The following is a 22,522-nucleotide window of genomic DNA, read 5'->3' on the forward strand; positions in this document are numbered from 1 at the left end:
GGATCCAGTGGGAAATCTGGCTGTGACAGCAACAGGGGAGTGGTTGTAAGGGAAACAGATGGGAAGAAATGCAGATGGGAGATTAGGATTCAAACACATAGTAACCCAAACTTCTTTAAATCAGATGGTCATGGAAAAATGTAGTTTGCTTCCAGTCACTGCTAGAGATTGAACTGAATGATCTCAAGAAGTCCCTTAAAATTAATATTATTTTTTGTTTAGCATCAGCCCTGCAAATTTCAAGTGCTTCACCTTACAGTGTATGCAATCAAATGGTTTCCCTAACTAGATAAAGATGATTGTACCAAAAAATGTACACAAAATCAGATCCCCATGGGAACCCAACAGAGGGGTAATTTATTTATTTATGGCCCTATGCATGAAATGCTACAAATAGGACTGAAATTTTTGAAATCAATATTTTTCTAGTATAAATCTTACATTGCTATTAGCATATAAGATTCTGTATCTACTATAGAAAAATTCACATATAAGAATTTAGAACCAAAAGATCCATATTAACTTTAAAAAGTTAAAAATAAAAAAAACCCTGCAACGACAAAATCAAAACAAACAAACAAACACAGAGAAGAAGTTTAAAGAACCTGCAGGAAAAAACAGCTCCAGAGTGGATGATAAATGCATAGAGCAGATAAAGGAGCACATAAGGAATCCACGTCTGCTAGACCAAGGCTTTGAATTAACTTTAGAAGATGGAGGCAGGAAACAGCAATGAGGATAAAACGAACCATGTGTCCTGGAATAATTAGATAATTCTCTGACACAGCCCACACATTTTGGCTGGTTCAGGCCTGTTTCATGGCTGGTACCCTGTGTTCCAATGTCCTTTGTCCATTTCCCTCACTCTGGTCTTAAGTTCCTCTGCAACCACAAGCAGATGTTCTCTAAACTAAAATTCAGAACAGAGAAAACAAGTTATATTGAAAGGTTTAAATAACTAGTGGGGTCGTTAGCAATCTGACCAGAGTCGGTGATGCTTTGGAGACCCTTTGAGAGCAGATACATGAGCATGAAGTAGGAAGGAAACATAATTTTATAGATCTAAATATACCACAGACTGTGCTCTTAAAATATCTCAGCACATTCATGGGGAAGAAAGGCAGGGAGAACAGCACATGATGACTTCCCAACATGTTGTACTCTTAAAAATGTTCATTTGTCATTGAGATGATTTATTGTGCTCTTCACTTGGAGCTATTGTCAGTCAACAAGAGCTATTTCACTAATTTACAACTTCGTCAAATCAAAGTTTTAAAGATCTGCCTTTTTATCCAGATTATTTTTAGTGCAGGTGTTTTGCTTACACAGAAGGAAGCAGCGATATATTGTGATCAAAGAGGACTTGAAAGTCCAGAGTGCCAACACCAGCTCTCCATCAGGTGCTAGCTGACTCATTGGCTTTCAATGTGTAACTAACGACTAACAATCGAGGTAGCAGTTGATAAAACTGTCTCACTGAAGTTAACAGGAATGAACAAACGCTGTCCTAATGAATACTGATGCTGACTCAGCTAATACTGCTAAAGCATTATAAAATTTGAATTAAAAGTGTGGGGAATGTTATGATCTATTACCATCATTTCTCTCATTTGTGTGGATTAAATCACTGCAGACCTACGGGTTCCTCTGCCCGCAGTTCCGCTCTGCCGCACCCGGACCCCGCTACACCCCTCGCAGCCGCTCTCGGTGCCTCACAGCCCGAGAGGCAGCACCGCAGGGGCGCGGCCGGGCGCAGCGGTGCGGAGCCGTGCGGAGCCGTGCGGAGCCGTGCGGAGCCGTGCGGAGGGGTGCTTTGTGCAGAGGAGCCCCCGCCGCGCCCCCGCCCAGCCCGCGCCGGCCCGCCCCGGCCCCCGGGCGGCCAATGCACGGGCGGGGAGGCACGGCCGGGGAAGGAGTCGGGGAAAGCATCAATCCCAACTTTCTCACCTTGAAGGGAACCGAGCGCTCCCGATGTGTCCCCTCCTGCCGCCCTCCCTGCCAGCCCAGCCTCCCCAGGAGGGCCGTCCGACGGCCCGGGCTCGCCGCGCCAGCTGCCCGCTGTCCCTCGAGGGGGGGAAACCCGAGTAGGGAGGTGCCCCTGGGTGCAGTCCCCTCGGTCCCTGCTGCCGGGGCCGGGCCGCGGGCAGGGGCGGCTGCGCGGCGGGGCTTGATGCGGCTGCCATGGGGCGCGGGGCTCCCCTCGGACCGTGCCTGCTGCGGACACTGCTGCTGCTCGCCCTCTGCCCCGCCGCCGGCAGCACCTGGATGTGAGTAGCCGGGCGCGGGGTCGGGGTGGGAGGGCTGCGCGGAGCCCGTCCCCTCGTGTCCGTCGGGGCCCGGCGCTGACGGGGGGCTGCCTCTGCAGTTGGCTGGGCATCGCCGCGGCCGGCGGGCCCGAGAAGCCGGGCTGCGCCAGCCCTCCGCTGAGCCGCCGGCAGCAGGACCTGTGCGAGCAGAAGCCGGAGCTGGTGCCCGCGATCCGGGAGGGAGCGCGCCTGGGCCTCCAGGAGTGCCGCAGCCAGTTCCGACACGAGCGCTGGGACTGCCGCTCGCCGCCCGCCGCCCGCCGCGGGACCGCCGCCCCCACCGCCTTCGGGCAGCAGCTCAGCAGCGGTGAGTGACCGCCCGGCGGGGCCGCTGCCGGCACGGCGGGGCGGGGGACCGGGGCTGCCCAGCTGCTCTGGGTGTGCGTGGCCACGGAGCCCCGCGGGGCGGCGACGGGCACCGTCCATGCGTCCCGTCGGCAGAGCCGGGCACAGCCGGGACGGGCGGGCACCGCAGCCGTCCTGGGAGGTACCGCAGGCACACGGAACGCACCCAGCAATCGAAACCTGCCCTTGTGCTTGCAACGTTGTTGTTGCTTCTTGTGATTTTTGCATCGTTCGTCCGTGGATGATACTGCCCTAGGTAGATCCACTTAACTATGTTGAAATGTTGCTCTTAGACTTACTTAGGCTGGGTTTATGCCCTTGTGTCATAGTTACTAAATGAGTGGGCTTACAACATAGATATTTCGAAAAGGTCACTTGCAGGTAAAAAGTCTGCTCAAGGCACCAAATACAATGTAAAATGCCTTAAAATGTATCATATGTGCCAACTTACGTGGTATTGATCGGCACAGCAAAACCAAAGCTGCTCTTTTTTTGCATAGAATAATTATGGGATTGCTGGAATTTCCACTGAAACAAGGATGGGTTTTTTGTATCAAATGTCACACCAAAAGCTTTCCTGCAAGTTGCAAGGATTCTGCAACTTTATTTAGCTCCCTGGTCATGATTGTGTGATGAATGTGACTTTAAGTATTGTGGTACTTCACTTGGTGTTCACACAATCTTCACTTTGTACTAAAACTGTGTAAAACCCTCAAGCATTAATCGTGAAAAGATAAAGTAAGGAATAAAAAGTGATGCATATTCCAAAAAGGAAAGGGAAAAAAAGAAAACGAGAGAAGTTTTCCCCACTGTATGGAGCTATATGTATCGTATGTTAGTCCTTCTGTTCAACAGGAAGGACTGTTCCTGAAGACCCATAAATGAGTGGCACCGCTGACCTACAAAGCTTCACTAGTGTGTGCTGTGGAAGCCTTTTATGATGGTACCAGCACCACAGACTAAGAAACAAACAGGAATTTTCCTGTTCATGAGCAGGAACTTGAGAGACTGGAAATGGTTTTTACAACAGTGAAAATTGGCCCATTTCAGCAAAAATTCAGCTACATTTATTAACCACTCACTGACTTTCAATTTTCTTAGAGTATGCCTTGCTTAACACAGTTTAAAGCTCTGTGCCACATTATACCAGAAGTTTCAGAGAATGGGACAGGTGTAAGAAGCTCAGGCAGGTCCCTCCGTGATTCTTCTGAGATATAGTCTAACAAGTAAAGGCCTTTCATGCTGCTGTCTTTCCCATGGCCAGCTTATTCTAGGAAAAGCACATGGCCTCAATCTTTGTACTAGCCTGATTTCTGCCTGGCTTAAGATTTTTGGGGCTCTTTGCAACCTTTGTGAATTATAACAACATCAATGTTTACTAAATTTAGCATGAGGTAAGTTTTGGCCCTATACCAAAGTAACCTGGGATCATGACAACTTCTCTGAGATTTAAACTAACCTTTTCTTCTTCAAATCAATATGAATAGTGAAAAGCAGAGTGGAGAGTAAGGGGTTTGGAATGTGGTTAGTTTGGGATTTGATTTTTTTTATTTGTTACTAAAACTTAATTGACTTGAAAATTTCTGTGGCAAATAAAGTTCCTAATCAGATTTAGAAAGAAGTTACCAAAAATTGCACGGTATAAGTAGCAAGAAACAGCACCATTAATAGCATGGTCTTATGAGGAGGCCCTGAAGTCATTTTGGGATGTGAACATTCACTGCTTTGAACAAGTTAACGCTACAGACTAAGCTGTGATGACTTTAAACTTGTAACTGTTCTCCTTTAATAATCATCTGTCTTGTAAAGTCCCTGTCTACGGCCCACCCAGGAAGGTAGTCGGAGGGAGTTAGGGAGTAACATTCCCACGCCTTGCTGTGTAGGCACGAAGGAGACCGCGTTCATCTCGGCGGTGACGGCGGCGGGGCTCGTGCACTCAGTGACGCGCTCGTGCAGCGCGGGCAACATGACCGAGTGCTCCTGCGACGTGACCCTGCGGCACGGCGGCTCGGCCACCGAGGGCTGGCACTGGGGCGGCTGCTCGGACGATATCCACTATGGAATGGCCTTCAGCAGGAAGTTCCTGGACGTGCCTTTCAAGAACATCACAGGCAAGAGCGGGAGCGGGCTGGTGGCGATGAACCTGCACAACAACGAGGCTGGAAGGCAGGTAGGTGTCATTCAGATATGGCAGCAGCTGCTTGATCACCTTCATTGGCAAAATGGCATCAGCCAAAGGAGGCGGGTCCTTGGCTGCAGGTATTCATGGGGCCAGTGGCAAGAACAGCAGTAACATCACCAAAGAAAGCATGCGCAAACTCTGAATCAGAGCTGGTTTTAACCAACTAATCTCTGTAGGTTAAAATAAAATCCACAAAGTAAGTAATAGATCTACAGTGCTTAAATAATATATTTATCTTAATTAGATATTTGATATTCAGTTGCAAAATTGAAATAGTACTGTTATTAGCATAATACAATATGATTTTTGTCACTGATTATTCTGTTACTATCATGACCTGCATTTTTAATTCTCTCTAACACTAAAGAAGAAGGCCAGCTGGACACAAGGCCTCATTACTTATCCTCAGTCTGCAGTCCACACCTGAGAGTGCAAGTTTAACATTGTCAGAGGGGAAATCAAGAGTTAATATTTTCTTTAAGAACATGGGATAGAAATGACACCTCCAAAGTAGCTCATTGGTTAGGACATGCATCAAAGTGAAAGGAGACTGACTTTAGATGGTTTTTCTTCAGCCCAAAGGACTTCCAACCCAGGGTTGCTGATGAAAAGCGTGTGTTTTGCTGTGTGGCATTGGATTCTCCTTCCTGTCCTGCAGAGGATTTAAAATGGGGGCAGAAATAGCCTATACAGGGAGATGTGAACCTGTAATCTAGTGCTTGGAGCTTACATCTGGAATGGCAGAGATTTGGATTCTGATTTTTCCTTTAAAATAACTTTCTTTGCTTTACCTTGGAGATTTTAACTTTAATGGCTCTCTCTGGGCCCATAATACTTTTAATCTGTTCTATTTAGTGACACAGCTTTAACTAAAGGGAAAAAAAGAAAGGGAAAACCTCTGGTTTTGACTGCACATATTGATGGACTCCATTGTAACTCCAAAATTTCCTGTAGCTAGAAGCAGCACCAGTGGGTTTAACTGTAATCAACTTTCCTCTTTGCATAGACAAGGAATAGCCATAGTAAGTCATCGTAAGAATGATACTGGTATAATTGAAAATTACTTTAATTTGAATTTTTACAGGTAATATGTGTTATTTCTTTTAAGCTAAGTAACTGGAAAAGCAGAAAATCTTTCAGATCTCTTCCAACCCAAACCATTCCTTGATTCTGTGGTACTATGACATAGACCCTTTTCATAACTGAAGTAGATGAAGCAAGCTTTAAACCTAAGTAAATGCTGAGAACAGTTACTGTGAGTTTAATCAGATGCCAGTCAGCTAAATCATCTCCAAGGAAAGGTGACTGGTATCTTGTAGTAGGAAATGTTAATAAGAGGAACAGAAGATTAAATTATTATTTCCTTAAAGAAAGACCAAAGTGTTGTTTATCATGTTTGTAGAGCGAGATAGTTAAGGCAGAAATATATAGTCAGCTTCCATGCATAAATACTTTGTAATTTAATGGCAAAATGTAGGATAAAGCAAATATTTTGATCACTGTCCAGAATGAAAAAGAATGTTTATTGTTGGTACTTGGGATTTCTAGAAACAATATTATCTGAAGTTTTAGCATAACTCTTCCTTTTTGTATTTTCAAATTTTAACTAGGAGATGCGAAAAATGTTGACCTTCATGTTTTGGGGCTTACAAGAAGGATGTTTTGATATCTTATGACCTTTTATAATAAACACTATCATGTATCATTTGGTGTCTTGCAAGAGCAGTCTAACAGGGACAATGCTTCTGTGTTTGTTTGGAGTTAGTAACAGAACTGGTATGTGCAGAATTCTCTTGTTTGTCTCCTGTTTCAGTACAAAATGTTATTTTACACTTCCACATCTCATACGTATCATATCAACATATAAAAATTTTAAAACTGTGTGTCTTTTGAGTTGTCCACCTATCTGACTCTCAGAAGATTCAGATTGCATCCTTATTCTGCTACAAGATAAACATTCATCATCTTAGCACAGCAATTTTCAGTACTTAGATGTGCATATGTGATTTGGGCTCTTCTGCTCCTCATACAAAAGGATGTGGGGAGTCAGGCACTATGGTTTCACTATCATTGTATTAGTATTATTTTACTGCTGGAAAAATTGCTCACTTTTCCACTTGTGGAAATTTATTTGATGTGGGACTTGTGTTCTCACATTGAAAAAGCCTGGCTCATTGGAAAGTTTGTTTTTACTGACATTTGTGGATTGGTAAGAGACTCACCAACAGTTTGGAACTGTTCTTAAGTGCTGCACCTCTGGTAGGACATGCTTGTCTTCATGAATAATCACATTAGTTCTACCAGTGGCTGAAATTGGGACGTTTGATTACACGCATCGGTTCCTATTACAAAACAAATATTGGCAGTCCTTGTCTCACAGCTGAGAACAGTGCCTGCAAACAGAAAGCTTAACTTGGAGATATTAAGCATTAACTGCCATTAGAGGGTATGCAAACCGTGATTCCATTGACACTCTTCTTTGCTGCAAATCAGTCTCTGCTTTCTGCCCATCTGTCTGTTGTAGCCACAGATCCCCACCCTGTGCTGCTCTTTCTGTTAATTGCATTGGATCAGTGAAAGGAAGACAGTTTAAAAATTATCTTTCTCTCAGGTTTATTTTTAAAAAAGAGCAGTGTTCATCCCTGTTCATCACTTAACCCTGCACTCTTGTTGTGCTTGTACCACCAAGACTGAGTGGCAATAGGGCCAAGAGGAATGGCTCAGATGGACTTGTGGATGACCACAGCGTTTGTGGACCCAGATCAGTTCCACACTGATCATTTCTCACAAGCTATCAGTCAGTTCTATAACCCACCTAAGAAAGCCTGTCCCAGCTTGCTCAGAACGACACATCTATCCACTAGGTTTCTGCAACAGTGCTCCTCTGAAGTTCTCCATGAAATTTTGTTTTACAGGGAGAATCCTCTCACTATTTCATGAATAACTGAACAGATTCACCCTATGCATCGAAAGTGTGAAACAGAACACTGGTTGTGGAGTCAGCCTGGAAGTCGTGGTCCCAGTAACTGTGCACCCCAGTCCCTGTGCACTGCTGAGACACAGGTGTGTGCTGCAGCTGTGTCCCACCAGAAGGCCACATTGACTCTACAGGCACCATCTTAGGTTTCCTTGCAACATCAGGAGAAGATGCCTAGTCCCTAAATTTTGCCAGATGTTCAGTTATGGGAGTTTTTTCATTGAAGTTCACATGGCAGACTGAGATCCAACAGCATGTTCTATGGTCAGACAAAGCAAAGTCTCACTTCCCTGTGCTGGCAACCCAAAGTATATTGGAGTCCAGGCTGAAAATTTGCCCAACCTAGCAGCTGGGAAGCAACACACTGAATCACATTTGTAGTTCTTGCATTCATCTGATCATCCGTACACTGCTAATGTATGCTGCATTTTTGTATTTTGATATCAGTCTAAGACTTCAACATCAGTTTCTGCTCCTGTTTCAAAACTCTGTCTCCCTCTATTTTTGTTTAATTCATCCTCAGAGAAAGACTCTGAGTATCATCTGCTGGGCTACTTGCCCACATGGAAGTAACTCACCCTTAGCACCTTAGCAGACATGTCCAGAGCTTCCTCTGACAGTTTCTGGATCCTTCTGCCCTTAGTAAGTACCTTATTGTACTGCAGTGAAAACAAGGATTACATACGCACGATATGATTTAAAACTAATTTGAAATTCTAGTTACTTGATGAAAATAGCCAATCATTCAAAACTGGAAAAATACTGTCAAATTCTCTCTAAGTTGTGTGTAAAATTTATCTTTTGATATTGTGTTTCTCTTTTGCTTCACATTTTCATTAGGTCATCTGTCTTCTGACAGACTTTCTGTCCGTGGATTTTAAAATCTCATCTGCCTCAATCACTGTTACATCTTAATGATTAATATTCTGACTATGCAGTGATTTCCTTATTGACAGATTCTTGAGATATGAGCACAAGGTCAAGTCTGTCTATTAAAGAGAAACTAGTCTGTGTAGAAGAGATGGTAAGTATCTACCAGTATTAACTAGCAGTTGATTTGCCATTGAAAGAGTCTGTGTGCTCTGGGGTGAGAGTTTGCTTGTTGCAATGTTCTTATTTCTTCCAGTAGTGCAGAAAAATCTCCAACTGCAAAAGCAGCCCACAGCATGTGGAAGTATCTCCTGTGCAGGTGCATCTCTTCGCCAGGTGTAGTTTGCAAAGGCTAATGGCTGTCCTAGGTCAGGGCATATGCCTGCTCTTTATTGCTAACGTTTTTTGTGAATGTCTTGCGTGTTTGGCTTCCTTAGTAACCTCCACCAACAAATAGGTCCTGTTTATTCACCAGAGATGTGACTCCAAGCAAACATTTTGGTCATGTGTTTAATATTTGTAGAGATTTATGCAAATGCCAGCTCAGGCTTGTGTCAATTGGGGCAGAATGTGCCAGGAGGCCTCAATGCCCACTGAAATCAATGGAGTAACCATGCTGGACTCATCCCAAACTTCGGTGACCACAGTCACCACGATGGAAAGTCCCAGTTTAGCACATAGGTTAGAAATAGCTCATTTGATTTACCCTGTGCCTTGACTGGTTTTGGAACTTTTGAGGACGGCATTTGTGCTGCCTGAGCTACCAATATGGAGTCTGGGACTAGAGTTTATTTCTGGTCCTGCAGAGGGCCAGTGGGGCTCGGTAGGATTTCCAGTCTCAGATCTCACTGCAGAATCAAATCTTAGGAACTGGCATAAATGACACTACTTTCTCAGGGGCAACCAGAGGAGGGTGATAGATTTGTCTTCTGTTTTTTTAATTCAGTTTGAGAAAGACGGAAATTGACAGCAGTTAATATTTGTGAAGGCTGTGGGATAAGCGAAGGTTTAGGATGAAATTTAACAAATATTGTGTCATTGGGGTGCTGGGGGTTTTTGTTTCCCCCATGTTTTGCTAAATAGTTGTTCCTCCAAAGAGGATTAATTTGAATATGCATTGGCCTTGATGCACGAGAAGTTTCAAGACAAACTTATTACTAAAATCCACACTCACTGTTTAATTTCCCAATTGCTTTTGATTTGCTTTCCTTTGGGAAAGGTCAGTAAAATGGAAGATTTTGGGCTTTCCACGCTATTAACCAATGGCCCATATGAGTCTACAGGATGGCTCCAGAAGGTACAGTAATGGAAATGTAAAACAAACCAAAAATTATGATATCTTGTCCTTGTGCTACATCTGTACATGTGTGATTTTTCAGTGCCTTTTTCAAACTCTAATGTGAGAGCTGTCACAAGACTAATTGTATGATTTTATACTATGACTATTACATGTTAGAGAAGTAAGTATTGTACTGATTGCTGAGTGTTTGAATCAGTCTCAGATAAAGAAAGTTACTGCTTGTTTTCGGATTTCAGTTATTTGAGGCTTGATCTCCTATAAACTGAGCCAAAATTGTTGTGTGTTACAAAAGCTTAACACAGGCTTCAGATTCCCATTGTTGGTCAGACAGTTACTGTTCAGCCCAGCCCTTGGTTCTGCATGGGCATGGAAAAGTAACTCATCTAAAAGTATTTTAGTGTTGGTAATAACTGTGGAAACCTTGCTAAAACATTGACAATTATAAAAGTAATATGAATGCAACTATCTAACTGTGTTAAATAGAGCCATTATGAAACTGGAAACACTAGGAACCCATACTAGAACTAGTATGCCTAAATTAAAAGAAGAGGGCTTAAGACTATAAGTGAGAAGCACACAAGATTTACTACAGAATATCTGAGTTGAAGACACCTCTGCTAAGCCATGGCGGGTCTTTTGACAGACTTTCTGTGAAGCTCAGAGACGTGGCCATCCTCCTGCTCCTCCAACAGAGTTTGTCCTGAGGTGCCTCCAGGATGTGCTGCTTTGGGTTCTGAGCCACAGTGGTTGCCCAGCCACTGTTGTGTGACCTCAGCCATTCCTGTGGCCTTAGTTACAAACTGGGTTGTGAATGTTTAGTGATCTTCTTGGTAGCTGTAAGGTACCCTTAAAAGGCAACGCAACTGGGCACTTACTTGCCCAGTAAGTGTTTTCCGGCATAGGAGGGGTGCCGTGACCTGCCCTATCCCTGCTTTCCCCTTCTGCTATTCCCCGCTAGACCCTTTCACCCATAAGAGCCTTCTGCATTCCAGCAGTGGGAGGAGCAACACAGGACATGTCACTTCAGGTATTTAGGATCCTCCAGAATGAAAAGCCATCCAGAAATCACAGCTTTCATTGTTGTGATTCAATGTTGCTACATTATGGCCATTGCAAACTGCAAATGAAGAGCACGTCTGAAGATCATGCCTCTCGTAGTGGGGGTCCAGGATTGGAAACCTGGTTCCTAACATGTGGTCTGACTTCCCTGTTATGGAAATGGCAATGGCAGCTGTAATATCAAATACTTTGAGACCTCTGTGTTACCGATGTCAGGCAGCATTACTAATGAAAGACCGCATCCAAATGTTGTTCTCCCTTTACTTTCAGGCTGTAGCAAAGCTGATGTCTGTGGATTGCCGTTGTCATGGTGTTTCTGGATCCTGTGCTGTGAAAACTTGTTGGAAAACCATGTCCTCCTTTGAAAAGGTTGGCCGGTTTTTAAAGGATAAGTATGAAAACAGCATACAAATATCAGACAGACTGAAAAAAAAGCTACGCAGAAAAGAGAAAAGCCAGAGAAAAATACCAATTGGGAAAGAGGACCTGCTTTATGTGAACAAATCACCCAATTACTGTGTCGAAGACCAAAAATTGGGGATCCCTGGAACTCAGGGAAGAGAATGTAACCGCACCTCGCAGGGACCTGATGGCTGTAACCTGCTGTGCTGTGGGCGCGGGTACAACACCCACGTTGTCAGGCACGTGGAAAGGTGCGAGTGCAAGTTCGTCTGGTGCTGCTACGTGCGCTGCAGGAGGTGTGAGACCATGACTGACGTGCACACCTGCAAGTAAGATGAAGTACAGGAAACATGGCCAAACCATCCACCCTGTGTGGTGCACACAGCTCCCGCAGGCGCAGCAATCACAGTTACCATGTGAGATTTCAGAGGGATCAGCCTCAGGGGGAACAGGTACTGCTGGACAACGGGTAGTCCAAGCATGCGGCGACTGAAACAACAGCTGAGTAAACATCAGGCTGCATGAGGGGACAGCTTAAAGAGCAAAAAGGACTCCTGATGACATGTTTGAACGTGTCACTCCATGAGCAGGGACAGATGCTAAACTTTTCAAGTATTTAAGAGCCACAACATCCTGAAGATCCATGTGGTGGGTAGGTACAGTGGAGAAATCTCAAGATCTCATTAGCCAGAGACTGAAGAGTTAAGAGAGTCCGTAAGACACATTAGATATAGTCCTTATGTCTGTGCTTTTAAAACTGGGACGAGATGGATCCACTAGATAGTTCATTTCTGCTGACTTCAGAAAAACCCACAAAGATAGGGAAAGAGTTCAGCTGTTGACCACGAAGCATTTGCTTTGCAGGCGTTCGGCAATCTGCGTCTGGAACTGAGGAACATGTGTGACTGCAGAGAGCTCAGCAGTGTCTGCCTGGAAAGGGAAGGTCAAGCTGTGCCCAGGGGAGAGAGGCAGAAGCACAGCTTGGTGAATGTGAATGGGGTGCCAAATAGCAACCTTGGGATTTTTAACAGGCTGTCCTTCAAATACACAAGGGTCAGGCCTGAGAAGGGACAGAAACAGAGTTTGATATTTGAAGGAAATAAAACCCCCTGCAGGCATTTCCTCAGTATGTGAGCACACATTTTGTGAGTCAGCTGGTCATCACCCCACTCTTGAATTCTATGCAATAACCTGCCACATTCAACCATCTCACTGGTGGTTCACCATCATTATCAAAATTAACCACATGAGATTTAGCCCAAAGGAATCTGCCATAAAGCAAAGGATTTTTTAAAACATATTTTCTTTATAGAATCAGCAGCTAGAATTTTTCATTAGGTTGCATCCTCAGTAAGTTCAATGCACAATGTAATTTATGGATTGGCTCACAACACTAAAATATTTAAACTGTTAATGATAACATTTTCTCTGCCTCCATATGTTGGCTTGATTTTATTTTACATCTGTGAAAGGTTGTTTATTTTTATGCAGTGATTTAATGCCTGGCTTAAAAAGCATCATGTGAAAGGATTACTGTTGTTTAATTGTGCAAAGAACTATTTTTGATAAGACAAGAAAGTTTATATTTTGTAAATATTTAAATTATGGAAGCTATGTTAAAGGTTTCCAAAACTAATGTGATAAGACTACAGCTCTTGAGATTTGTTGGTTAGATATTTGTTAATATTGTAGTAGCCTTTAATTGATTTTTATTTGCATGTGCTGGGGGAAATTAGTCAGAGAACTGCATAAATGTTGGGGTTTTTTACCATCAGGGTGGTTATAACTGATGCAGTTACTATACACTGATGAGAAACTTACTGTGATTTTCTAAATGGTCAGTTAATTAGTATTCTGCATACTTTCTTTTTTGATTATTCTCTTAAATGCATTTTACAAACACTGAAATCCCAGCTCCAGCAGTAAGTACTCCCACTGAAATCAAGGGAACCTGGAAGGGTTTGCAACCCCTTAACTTCTTCCATACTAACAGCCAGTTTTTAGAAACTTGGATAGTTTGGCTGAGGCTTTCAAAGTTACTTTGAAGAATCAATTTCCTAGTTGTCAATTATTTTCCCAGGAAAGATGGTGACCAGATTCTGAACTGTCTTTATTGAATGTGTAGGTCAGGAAGAAGGAAATCCTTCTGTGTTGTGGTATTTCACCGCCTTATGTGGATTATTTTAGGAACATCAGTTCAGCAACAATGAAGTCCTTTATCTGCTGGTTCTATTTGGACCTTTACTCCACATTTGGCCAGTCCATACCCATTGGTCTGACCAAATTATTACCTTGAGACCACAAAAGCTGCTGTCTGTGGGAAAGGTGCTCAGCATGCCAGTAAGGCACTGTCACAGGATGTTTCAACACCTTCTCTGTGAAAACTTGGATAGGGAGGACACATTATGGTGGAAAACCCTGAAGAGACAGTTGTGACCCCAGGTTGTTTCAGTCTTCCAGCAGTGAAAGTAAACCTACAAGTTCTTCAGGCTGTGCCACAGGACTGATTGGCAGCATGGATGGGAGATGACTAAACAGCACTAAGTTCAGACAGAATGGTATCATACTCTCTGCTGGGATAATACAATTTTGACCATTTAAATAACCTTGAAATATTACTTGAGCTCAGCAGTTTGTTGGCTTTTGGGTTTTTTTTTCCTGTTTGCTGATTGTTTCATAAATACAATGCTAAGAAACACTCTAAACCTCTTGCACTGTAGTGCAAGATCAGCAAGAGGAACAGAATTAATTAGCTGCTTTGGCTGCCTTCAGGGATCAGAAACTTCCCAGAGGATGGAGTGATTTCTGTGCATTTTACATAGTAGACAATTAGTTGGACTATTACAGTGCTCTGTACTGATGCCTACTGATCTTTCCAACGCCCTGAAACAAAGTTTTCATATCTGCATTCTTCAAATGATAATAAAGAGACTGTGTTAATTTTATTAACTAATATACTACAAAACTTAACACAAGGTGCAGTTATCTACATGGTGGGTTAGGTCCTTTTGAGGCATCTATGAGGACTAAGATATAAAAGTAATAAATCAAGACCTCCACCAAGTTTTTCAATGGGATGATTCAGCTGCCAAGATCTGGGAACTTGAGGCTGTACTGATAAAAACAATGCTGAAATATTCAAGGCTGAAAAGGATAACTAGAGAAGACTGCTGGAGCATTTGGTAGGAAAAAAACATTTGCAAGCTATGTTCCACAGAAGATAGCACTCTCTTCCACTACCATCCATCAAGCTCAAAGAGGAAACACAATTCCTCCTCAGCTTGGAGTGCCTTTTTTCATGGTTTTGCATGAGCCTGTAGCTATATCATGCTATGGACAACACCATAAGCAAGGAACAGACCTTTGAGGCAACAGGTGATTACAGATTTAGAGATTATAGCAATTGAAATGCAAGATTAAATGAACTGGTTTGCATGTTCTAGAGAGGGGAACGTAAGGCTAGGAAGAATGTAAAAAGATACCCAAGTGGAGAGTCATCCATTTTTAACTTGCAGAAAAGTAATTGTTAATTTTCAGCTAAGAAGATTTGGATGGCACATGAGCCAATCTAGCTAGATGGACAGTTAAGCATAGGAAGAGATATCTGAGGAATCTGTTTCAACCTGAGTCTATGAAGGATGCCTTAGATCTTTGTAAAGTTGAAAGGGCTAACTACAGAGGCAGCAAGGAGGAATTAAAAGTGGCTTTAAACTAATGTTATCAGAAATGCAAAGAAACATTTCAAGTAGAGCATGTTCTCTCTTGCCATTCTTCACTTTTTCACCCCCAGGGAGGCAGGAGCAGGACACAGCTGAGCTCAGGTGTTTGTGCCCTGTTGGCCTGTTGCTCAGATGGTGAGAAACAGGGTCCCTTGTATTCCTTGTACAGCATCAGGAGCCACTGACACGCCACGATATCACTGAACAGGTCAAGAGCTATTCTCACACCTGAGGCTGAAGCAGGAAAAGTTCCCATCTAGCCTCAAAGGTTTCTTCAAGTTTCTTTTGCAGGCCACTTGTATTAAGATTAGGCTATGGCCTTACAGCCTTAAAACTGAAGAGGATTTCATCAATAAAAAGTCCTTTGCTTAGTCTCCACCTTAGCCATGACCCAAGTCAGGTAGGGAGGGACTGCAGCCCTTCCCATCCTTACACAGGAAAGTCAGTCAGCACTTATGATGGCAATTTCCCCTTCTGAAATTACCCACCTGGCCTCTAATTTTATTAATACACCTATTCTTGAAAAACACTCAGACTGCAGAAAACCCAAACAGTTCAGGAGACATTACATACACATCAAGCATTTAGCAGTCACTTCAATGTTTGAGGAAACTAAGTGCCACAGTAAGACCTCTGGAAAGCAAAACATGCTGAGCAAAATAAAAGCTTTTTCCAAACTGGCAACCAGGAAACTAAGGCTGTAAAGGGGTCTGTTTTTTCCAGAGGAAAAAAGAAGAAGTTGGATCATGAAAGACACTAGGAAAAACTGAAGACACATGAAAAACTGAAGAGACCCCCTTCAGTTTCTTTCTCAGGACTCCTGTTAATTCATATAAAGCACCACTAATAAAGCAGTTGAGAGCTGTGGTTTACACCGAAGTCATCTTCAGCTGCCTTGAATCCCAGCTGGGGGCTCCTTGGTCAAAATTTAGTTGAAACCTTCTTGTGTCCTTCCCCCTTCTCTTCTCACAGGTTGTGGGGTATGTCTACCTCAAAACATAAAGCTTTCTCTTCCCTTCCCTTGCTGCTCGGTTCTTAACAAGTCTGCAAGATGCTACAAATGTTCCCATCACCTTATATAGGAAAATATGGATCCTGGAGCTTTGTCACACACAGGTATTCATGTACAAACACCTTCATTGTTGCAACTGATTTCCTACCACCAGCTGGAGAGGCCAGAATAGTCATCTTTGTGCTTGGCAACTCAAATGAAATGCAGATAGATTACCAGAAAGCCTCGCTGATAAAATTCAGAGAGTTCACCTCAGCAGCAGGATACTGTAACCTGCCCACTCAAGGCAGAGAGGGCATGGCCAGATCTTGCAGCAAGTGAATAGGTCATGACGATGGACAACAGCAAGGATACCCCATTTGTGTGGCCACTCCAGTACAACTTTTAAATATCTGACAAGAGTCCTATTTAATATGATAGCATACAGCTGTGAGGACATGCCTTAGAGAGTAAGAGGAATATTTCCATCAAAATTTTAAGAATCAAGTTATTTAAGGTGTAACAAAAATAATCCTACCATTTTATTGTTTTAAAATTGTTTAAAAAGTTTTTTGCAGACTTTAAAAGGTTTTTGCAACTTTAAGGGGTTAAGAGAATCATGATATATTTACTCAACTGGGATAGCTAATAAAGGCACATATTCTCCATTTAATTTTGTAGAGGAACTCTGAACTTTTTGATTTGAAGATGAAATATTCATTGGCGTTCAAAGCCAAAAGAATGAAGACAAGTGTAGTCCAGGGAAACTACTAATGCAGCCAAATAGGGTTTCTTCCTCTTAAGACCCTGCTGAGTAACTTCAAAATTATTTTGATGTTATTCTGGATAGCAGCGTAGCCAATACTGGCATATACACCAACGGAACTGTATTTCTGTGAAAATTCCAGGACTTACACTGTTAGTTTTTCACAACAGCCTTAAGTAATGAAATAGAATTTCAAACTGATTAGAAAAGGGGATTTTACTTCAATGAAAAAATACATACAATTTTAACACATTCTCCTACACAGGAAAATCTGGAAGATTTAACAAAAGCAGTTTCACTGTGTCAGGTGCATTTTACGGAAGTTTTACATGAATATTGACGGAAACCCACATTATTTAAAAAGCTAGTTAAACATAGAGAACAACACAGAATCCAGTCTTACTCTGGTATCAGAGATTATTTATTTTCCTAACAAGGTAATTCTCAATATTGCTTGAAATTTTTAGTGCACAGAATTTGTCTCAGAAAACATCAACAATAATACCATTCCTAACACCTCTGTGTTAAACTCACTGTGGGCTCCTGAAAAATCCTTTTTGGCTTTTGCCCCATAGTACTACCTTGAAGTTTTTTAAGACTATACCAGAATTCATGACACAAAGCTCCAAGAGATTACAGCCAGTTCTATGTCAGCCCTAATTTTGTGAATATGGACACAGTCAGTTACACCATACTAACTTAGTTTCAGGAAAAGTTCAAGCTGGCCCTACTTAGAAGAAATACAAGTTTAGGAATAAAGCAAGGTCTTCTCATAGCTCTGATATAAACTAAAGAATAAGGCCACTTAAACTTGGTCCTTTTTTTTCCCCATTAATAAAAAGGATGAAGGAAACATCATCAGTTAGGTTTACAAGTCACACACTGCATAACCCAGGACACAACACTCTCTCTAACATTCCACTGAAGAAGAGATTGCCTCGGCTCATGAGAAGTAATGTTGCAGTAAAGGTGCACAACTGTGTACCCTGAAACAACCCTCACTAGAAGGCAGACTGCTTTCTAACAGGCTCTTTGTGATGAGAAATTTATTCCTGATGTTAGACCTAAAAGAGGAAGCTCTTCCATTAGGCACATTCACTGCGTGACCAGCCACTGCAGCTGAACAGCCACAGGGAGAATCAACAGTTAAGCAGTGGTACAAAAACTGCAATAAAAAAGGAACAAATTAGCCATATTAGCCATAGTACTGCTGCTTAATGTGCCAAGCCCCTTCTATAAACACTTTCAAGTTACGTACAAGTTCTTCCAAGCCGCTTTTAAATATCACACACATTATTCATATATTTATCTCAGTTCATCCCCAAAAGATTAAAAAAAAAAAAAATCTATTGTGCTTTTCATGGCATATTATCATGTCTTCCTTTCATTCAGTTATATCATTATTCAGTTTTGATGGGGGACTACAAAATAAATTTTTGGAGCACTTGGTATTAGAATAACCAAATAGATTTAATAAAAATTGATGCTGCCATTAAAAAGGCAGAGGATAAAAAAAAATTAAAGCTCCTTATTAACGCATCACTAAAATCTACAATATTCCATAAAGTTTACGTAGTCACAGCAACATTGCACTGTTAAGAGGACAGTACATTTGTCAGGATCTGTTTATTGTCCACATACGTAAATCATTAGCCAGTTATCTACAAGTATCATTTACCACAGGCAAACTAAATACTGTGCTTTTAAGAAACCGGCGTAGAAATGATTGGATGTTTATTTTATTTTGGACATATTTACAAAAAGAATTTCTATGTGTTAGCAATAAATAATCCCAATATTCAAAATGTCAGTGCTCATGCACACACTGACAAGATGGCTGCATGCTTCAAAAATAATTTTTACAGTACAATCTCCTTCATAGCCCTCTCTCTAATAATAGCAGAAAGTGCATTTTCTTTCATATTATTTCTCCTTTTCCTCTGTTTTCATTTAGTCTTGCTTCTGAGGGATACAGCCTTCCATCTCAACAACTTCTGGCCAGCCTTCATACTTGTTTGTGTCCTTGTTATTCTTTATATGCTATAAATGGAAAATATCAATCTGCCATTAATGTGGAGTCCTTTATCCTTTTGCTTTAACTCACAGCTTTAAGACATGTACTTATTTTCAGGCCATAGACAAAGAAAAAACATCATGATTAACTTCTTGTGCTTTGAATCAAATATAACAATCTGTCAGTATTCACCATTTAAAGAAACTTGCTCAGACAAGTGTATGGTAAAAACAGTTACGCCATACTGGGAAAACATTTTTAAATTTTATTATGGATGTTTGCTTAGGAAGAGAGAAGCAAGGAAATGACCAACTGCATTAAAGCATGACCCACTAGGTAAAAATAAATAAGGCTACTAAATTTACAAGGCAATGAAAGCAAATAGTGAGATTTTAAGGAACATTTTATTTTTCCACCAAGGAACCATCTGCAGTCAGGTAAGACATTATCGCCTCCAAGAGTCTGACACTGTTTCTGCACTTAGTTTCCCCTCCCTTGCAAAGCTGGCCGAAGAAAACACATCTTCCTTACTCTCCTTACTCAGTAATTAAAGGCAACATTGACACATGCTGAATTGTAACAGCTAAAGTATGGGAATATATTCTATTTCAAAATTTGGCTATGGCAGCAATTTGAGAGAAGATCAAAGCCAACAGCTGGGAACACGAACACCTTAACTATTCACTTATGTCTTGGAAGTTCACCATTATTAGTGCATCTAAAATACAACTCGGGGAGAAAGTTTTGAATTCTTCAGTTTAATTTAATCCATTAAAAAGATAAATGGTCTAGTTACGGGCATAATAAGATCTATACCATATAAGATTTTTTTTCTTATTTATGAGTCACCAAAGAGTCCTTTGTGTGTTTAAAAGGAGGAGGCTACTCAAGGAAAAAGCCTGAAAGTAACTGCGTGCCAGTACTGCAATAGATACCCATCTTGAACAAATGCATGGCATTTATAAAACATGCTATGCCTCTATTAATGCAAGCTGTTAAATTCCAGGAAGCTACAGAATCACAAACCTGTTCAAATGGACTTTTGGTCTTAATTCCTTTTCCACCGCAGAAGACCCAGTTGTCTCTGAAGCCAAGGTTAGTAACGGATGTGCTTCCTAATTCAGCAATCAGTTTCCGTGCTTCCTCATTAAGCCTTGAAAAACCAGAGAAATTCAGTGTGTCAATAAAATACATGCCCTAAGAGCTTGCATTGCTCAGTGCACCAGTCTGCTTTGATCTTATTTAATATAGTTTAAGTCAGTCAATATTGGGGAAGATCTATCTTTCAGAATCAGGTAAGGTTAGTTCTGAAATCACCCAATGCAATGAGTGCTGCTTTTCATACTATAATCTCAAAGAACCAGGATATAAACCTATCACTGCATCAACAAAAGCCAAGAACCCTCTGTGGGAATTTATACATATATCTCCAGTCCTGTTAGCAATTCTCCAAGCAACTAAAAAACTCAGCCTTTAAGTAAACCTTGTTTGCAGGCTCAAGCTGAAGTCTAGATAAAGTAAAAGCTATATTTTAGATTAGAAGAATGAAATGACTATCTGAAAGAAGTTCTCATCTGCTTGGGGCAGTTAATTCAAAATTCAGAATGCTGCCTCACGGCATGGTTCAGTGCCTGTAAACCCAAGTAGGATAATTTTAGTATCAAAAGGAAAACAATTCTGTAGGATAAGTTATCATTCCAAAATCTCCACATAGCAGCTCTTAATTTCTTCCTTTAAGTTACTAAATGCGCCAAAGTTACTAAATGATTACCAAACAAGACACAGACTTCTGATTACTACCCCCTATTGAGATATAGCTGTATGACTATACACTTTAGCCAAATCTATGAAAATTATTAAATACTGTGGAGGTTATTTGCCTAACCCATACTCCAACTTCCTCAAGCATTAGGGCAGCTTGATTCTTGACAATTTTGTTTCCAAGAACAGGCCTTTATATTTACAATCAACTACCAGTGGTAGTTGTAGTATTTCCAGCAGGCAGTAGTTCCTGTCAGCATGAGAGGGCCAAATACAACTTCTTGTTTAGCTGTATTCTATCTACATACAAACTTTCAAAAACATCAGCTGTAACAAGATTACTGAAGCAAAACTAACCCTACTTATTATCTAAAACATCAAAGAAGAAAGAGAAAAGGGTAAAATGTAAAGTAACAAAACAAGTGAACAGAACAACAGAGAGAAGATCCAACCTTGGTTAAAGCCCCAGTAAATTACTTCTTTCCTAAAAGCAGTGAATGTAAACACATCGACTATTTACTGTAAAGCTTGCACACTGCGAAGTCAGGACTTAGTCACAGGGAAGCTGCTTCTATATCAAAAATACAAATAAGTTGAGGATAACAAATTGAACTAAAAGAGGAAAAAAAAAATGTACAGACCACATTAACAAAAAAGTTAATTATTAGCAAAACAATAGAGGAAAAGGAAAGAAGTTTCAATTTTCACTGTGAAAGCAATCCTTTGGATACGATGACTTAAGTGAGGAGTAGATTACAATACATATTCTACAGTAATTTTTAGTATCTATCGAAACTGACCCAAGTTGTGAAAGTTAGAAGATAATGCTTCAAGAGACCTAAACCCTCTTAGTCTACATCTAGATTAATAAATTGAAGAGCTTTAGGGTGGAACAGTAAAACACTGAGGCCAAAAGTACAAGGCTCACACAAGTAACCTCTGAGACTTTAAATGTAAGGATACAGGCAAGGCTTGTTGGGAATGGTCTCTGCCATGCTGTAAGCACCAAACTCCATCTTAGAGTTGATCTGAAGAAAGTGCTGGATGGAACAGACTACTTTCCACCAGAGTATGTTCTCACAATCACGTTCCTATGTCTGGACCTATCTGAACTTACTAGCCTAAGACAGAGAGCTATCAGCAATAGAAAAATCAGTACACCTATATCTGCTTAGTTTTAGTTGATCTTTATTGTGCCCAAATCACATCTGCATTAAAAAACTAATAAACTGGAAGTATAGTTTCAAATCTGTCACCTTGGAAGAACAAAACCTTATTAAAAGTGATTGTGTGGTAATGTATTTTTTTCAGTATACAACAGCATGTAAAAGTTTAAGCAACATTTGCTGTTTACAATCAATTACATACTTGGTTGCACCATCATCGTATGTTGCCATTAACACAATCGTTCCATCCTGGATGGTCTTCAGAAATTCAATAAGTGGTGCCACATCTGAGAAAAAAGAGAACACAAAACTGTTTAATAATAAGCAACAATTCTGTATTTAAACATCTCCAATGCCCTTCTGCAATGACATTATTTTTAAGAATATTTGTAACGCTAATATATATATAATATTTATATATATAAAATATATATAATATTTTTAAATATATCTTTATAAAAAGATGTTGAGTGGGAGAAAGCTAAAACACATCAGAGAACTCTTATTTTATAGAGAGAATTTAATCCATATTGTGTAAAGACATAACCACTAGTGAGAACTACTCTGGGGAACAAGTCTGTTTGATTAACCACACCATTCCCTCCCACCTCAGCTACTTGTGTTTCTTTAAAGTTCGACTCTCCTCACAACTACAAAGGTAGAG

At 41.2% G+C, this 22,522-nt stretch overlaps 2 protein-coding genes across 2 annotated transcripts in view; one reads left to right on the plus strand and one right to left on the minus strand.

Annotated features, from left to right (window-relative positions):
- Positions 1–2,081: 2,081 nt before the first annotated feature.
- Positions 2,082–16,824, plus strand: WNT16 (Wnt family member 16). The gene is made up of 4 exons (XM_032106820.1): positions 2,082–2,267; positions 2,366–2,613; positions 4,535–4,821; positions 11,310–16,824. Exons 1-4 carry the CDS (start codon positions 2,182–2,184, stop codon positions 11,772–11,774), a joined length of 1,086 nt encoding a protein of 361 aa, XP_031962711.1. The 5' UTR covers positions 2,082–2,181; the 3' UTR covers positions 11,775–16,824.
- A 492-nt stretch (positions 16,825–17,316) lies between these two features.
- The window catches only part of FAM3C (FAM3 metabolism regulating signaling molecule C), a 31,117-nt gene continuing 25,911 nt past the window's right edge, over positions 17,317–22,522 (minus strand). Inside the window, 3 exon segments of the mRNA XM_032106821.1 lie at positions 17,317–18,957; positions 19,958–20,084; positions 22,061–22,145. Of these exon segments, the coding sequence (XP_031962712.1) occupies positions 18,868–18,957; positions 19,958–20,084; positions 22,061–22,145 (302 nt within the window). The 3' untranslated portion in view covers positions 17,317–18,867.

This window comes from Corvus moneduloides, chromosome 4 (assembly GCF_009650955.1).
Source record: "Corvus moneduloides isolate bCorMon1 chromosome 4, bCorMon1.pri, whole genome shotgun sequence".
Taxonomy (NCBI): Eukaryota; Metazoa; Chordata; class Aves; order Passeriformes; family Corvidae; genus Corvus; species Corvus moneduloides.

Excerpts from the sequence above, each read along its gene's own strand:
- WNT16 (XM_032106820.1), top strand. The coding sequence starts at position 2,182 with ATGGGGCGCGGGGCTCCCCTCGGACCGTGCCTGCTGCGGACACTGCTG. Across the intron at positions 2,614-4,534 it reads CGGGCAGCAGCTCAGCAGCG|GCACGAAGGAGACCGCGTTC; the intron begins GTGAGTGACCGC and ends CTTGCTGTGTAG. Across the intron at positions 4,822-11,309 it reads ACAACGAGGCTGGAAGGCAG|GCTGTAGCAAAGCTGATGTC; the intron begins GTAGGTGTCATT and ends CTTTACTTTCAG.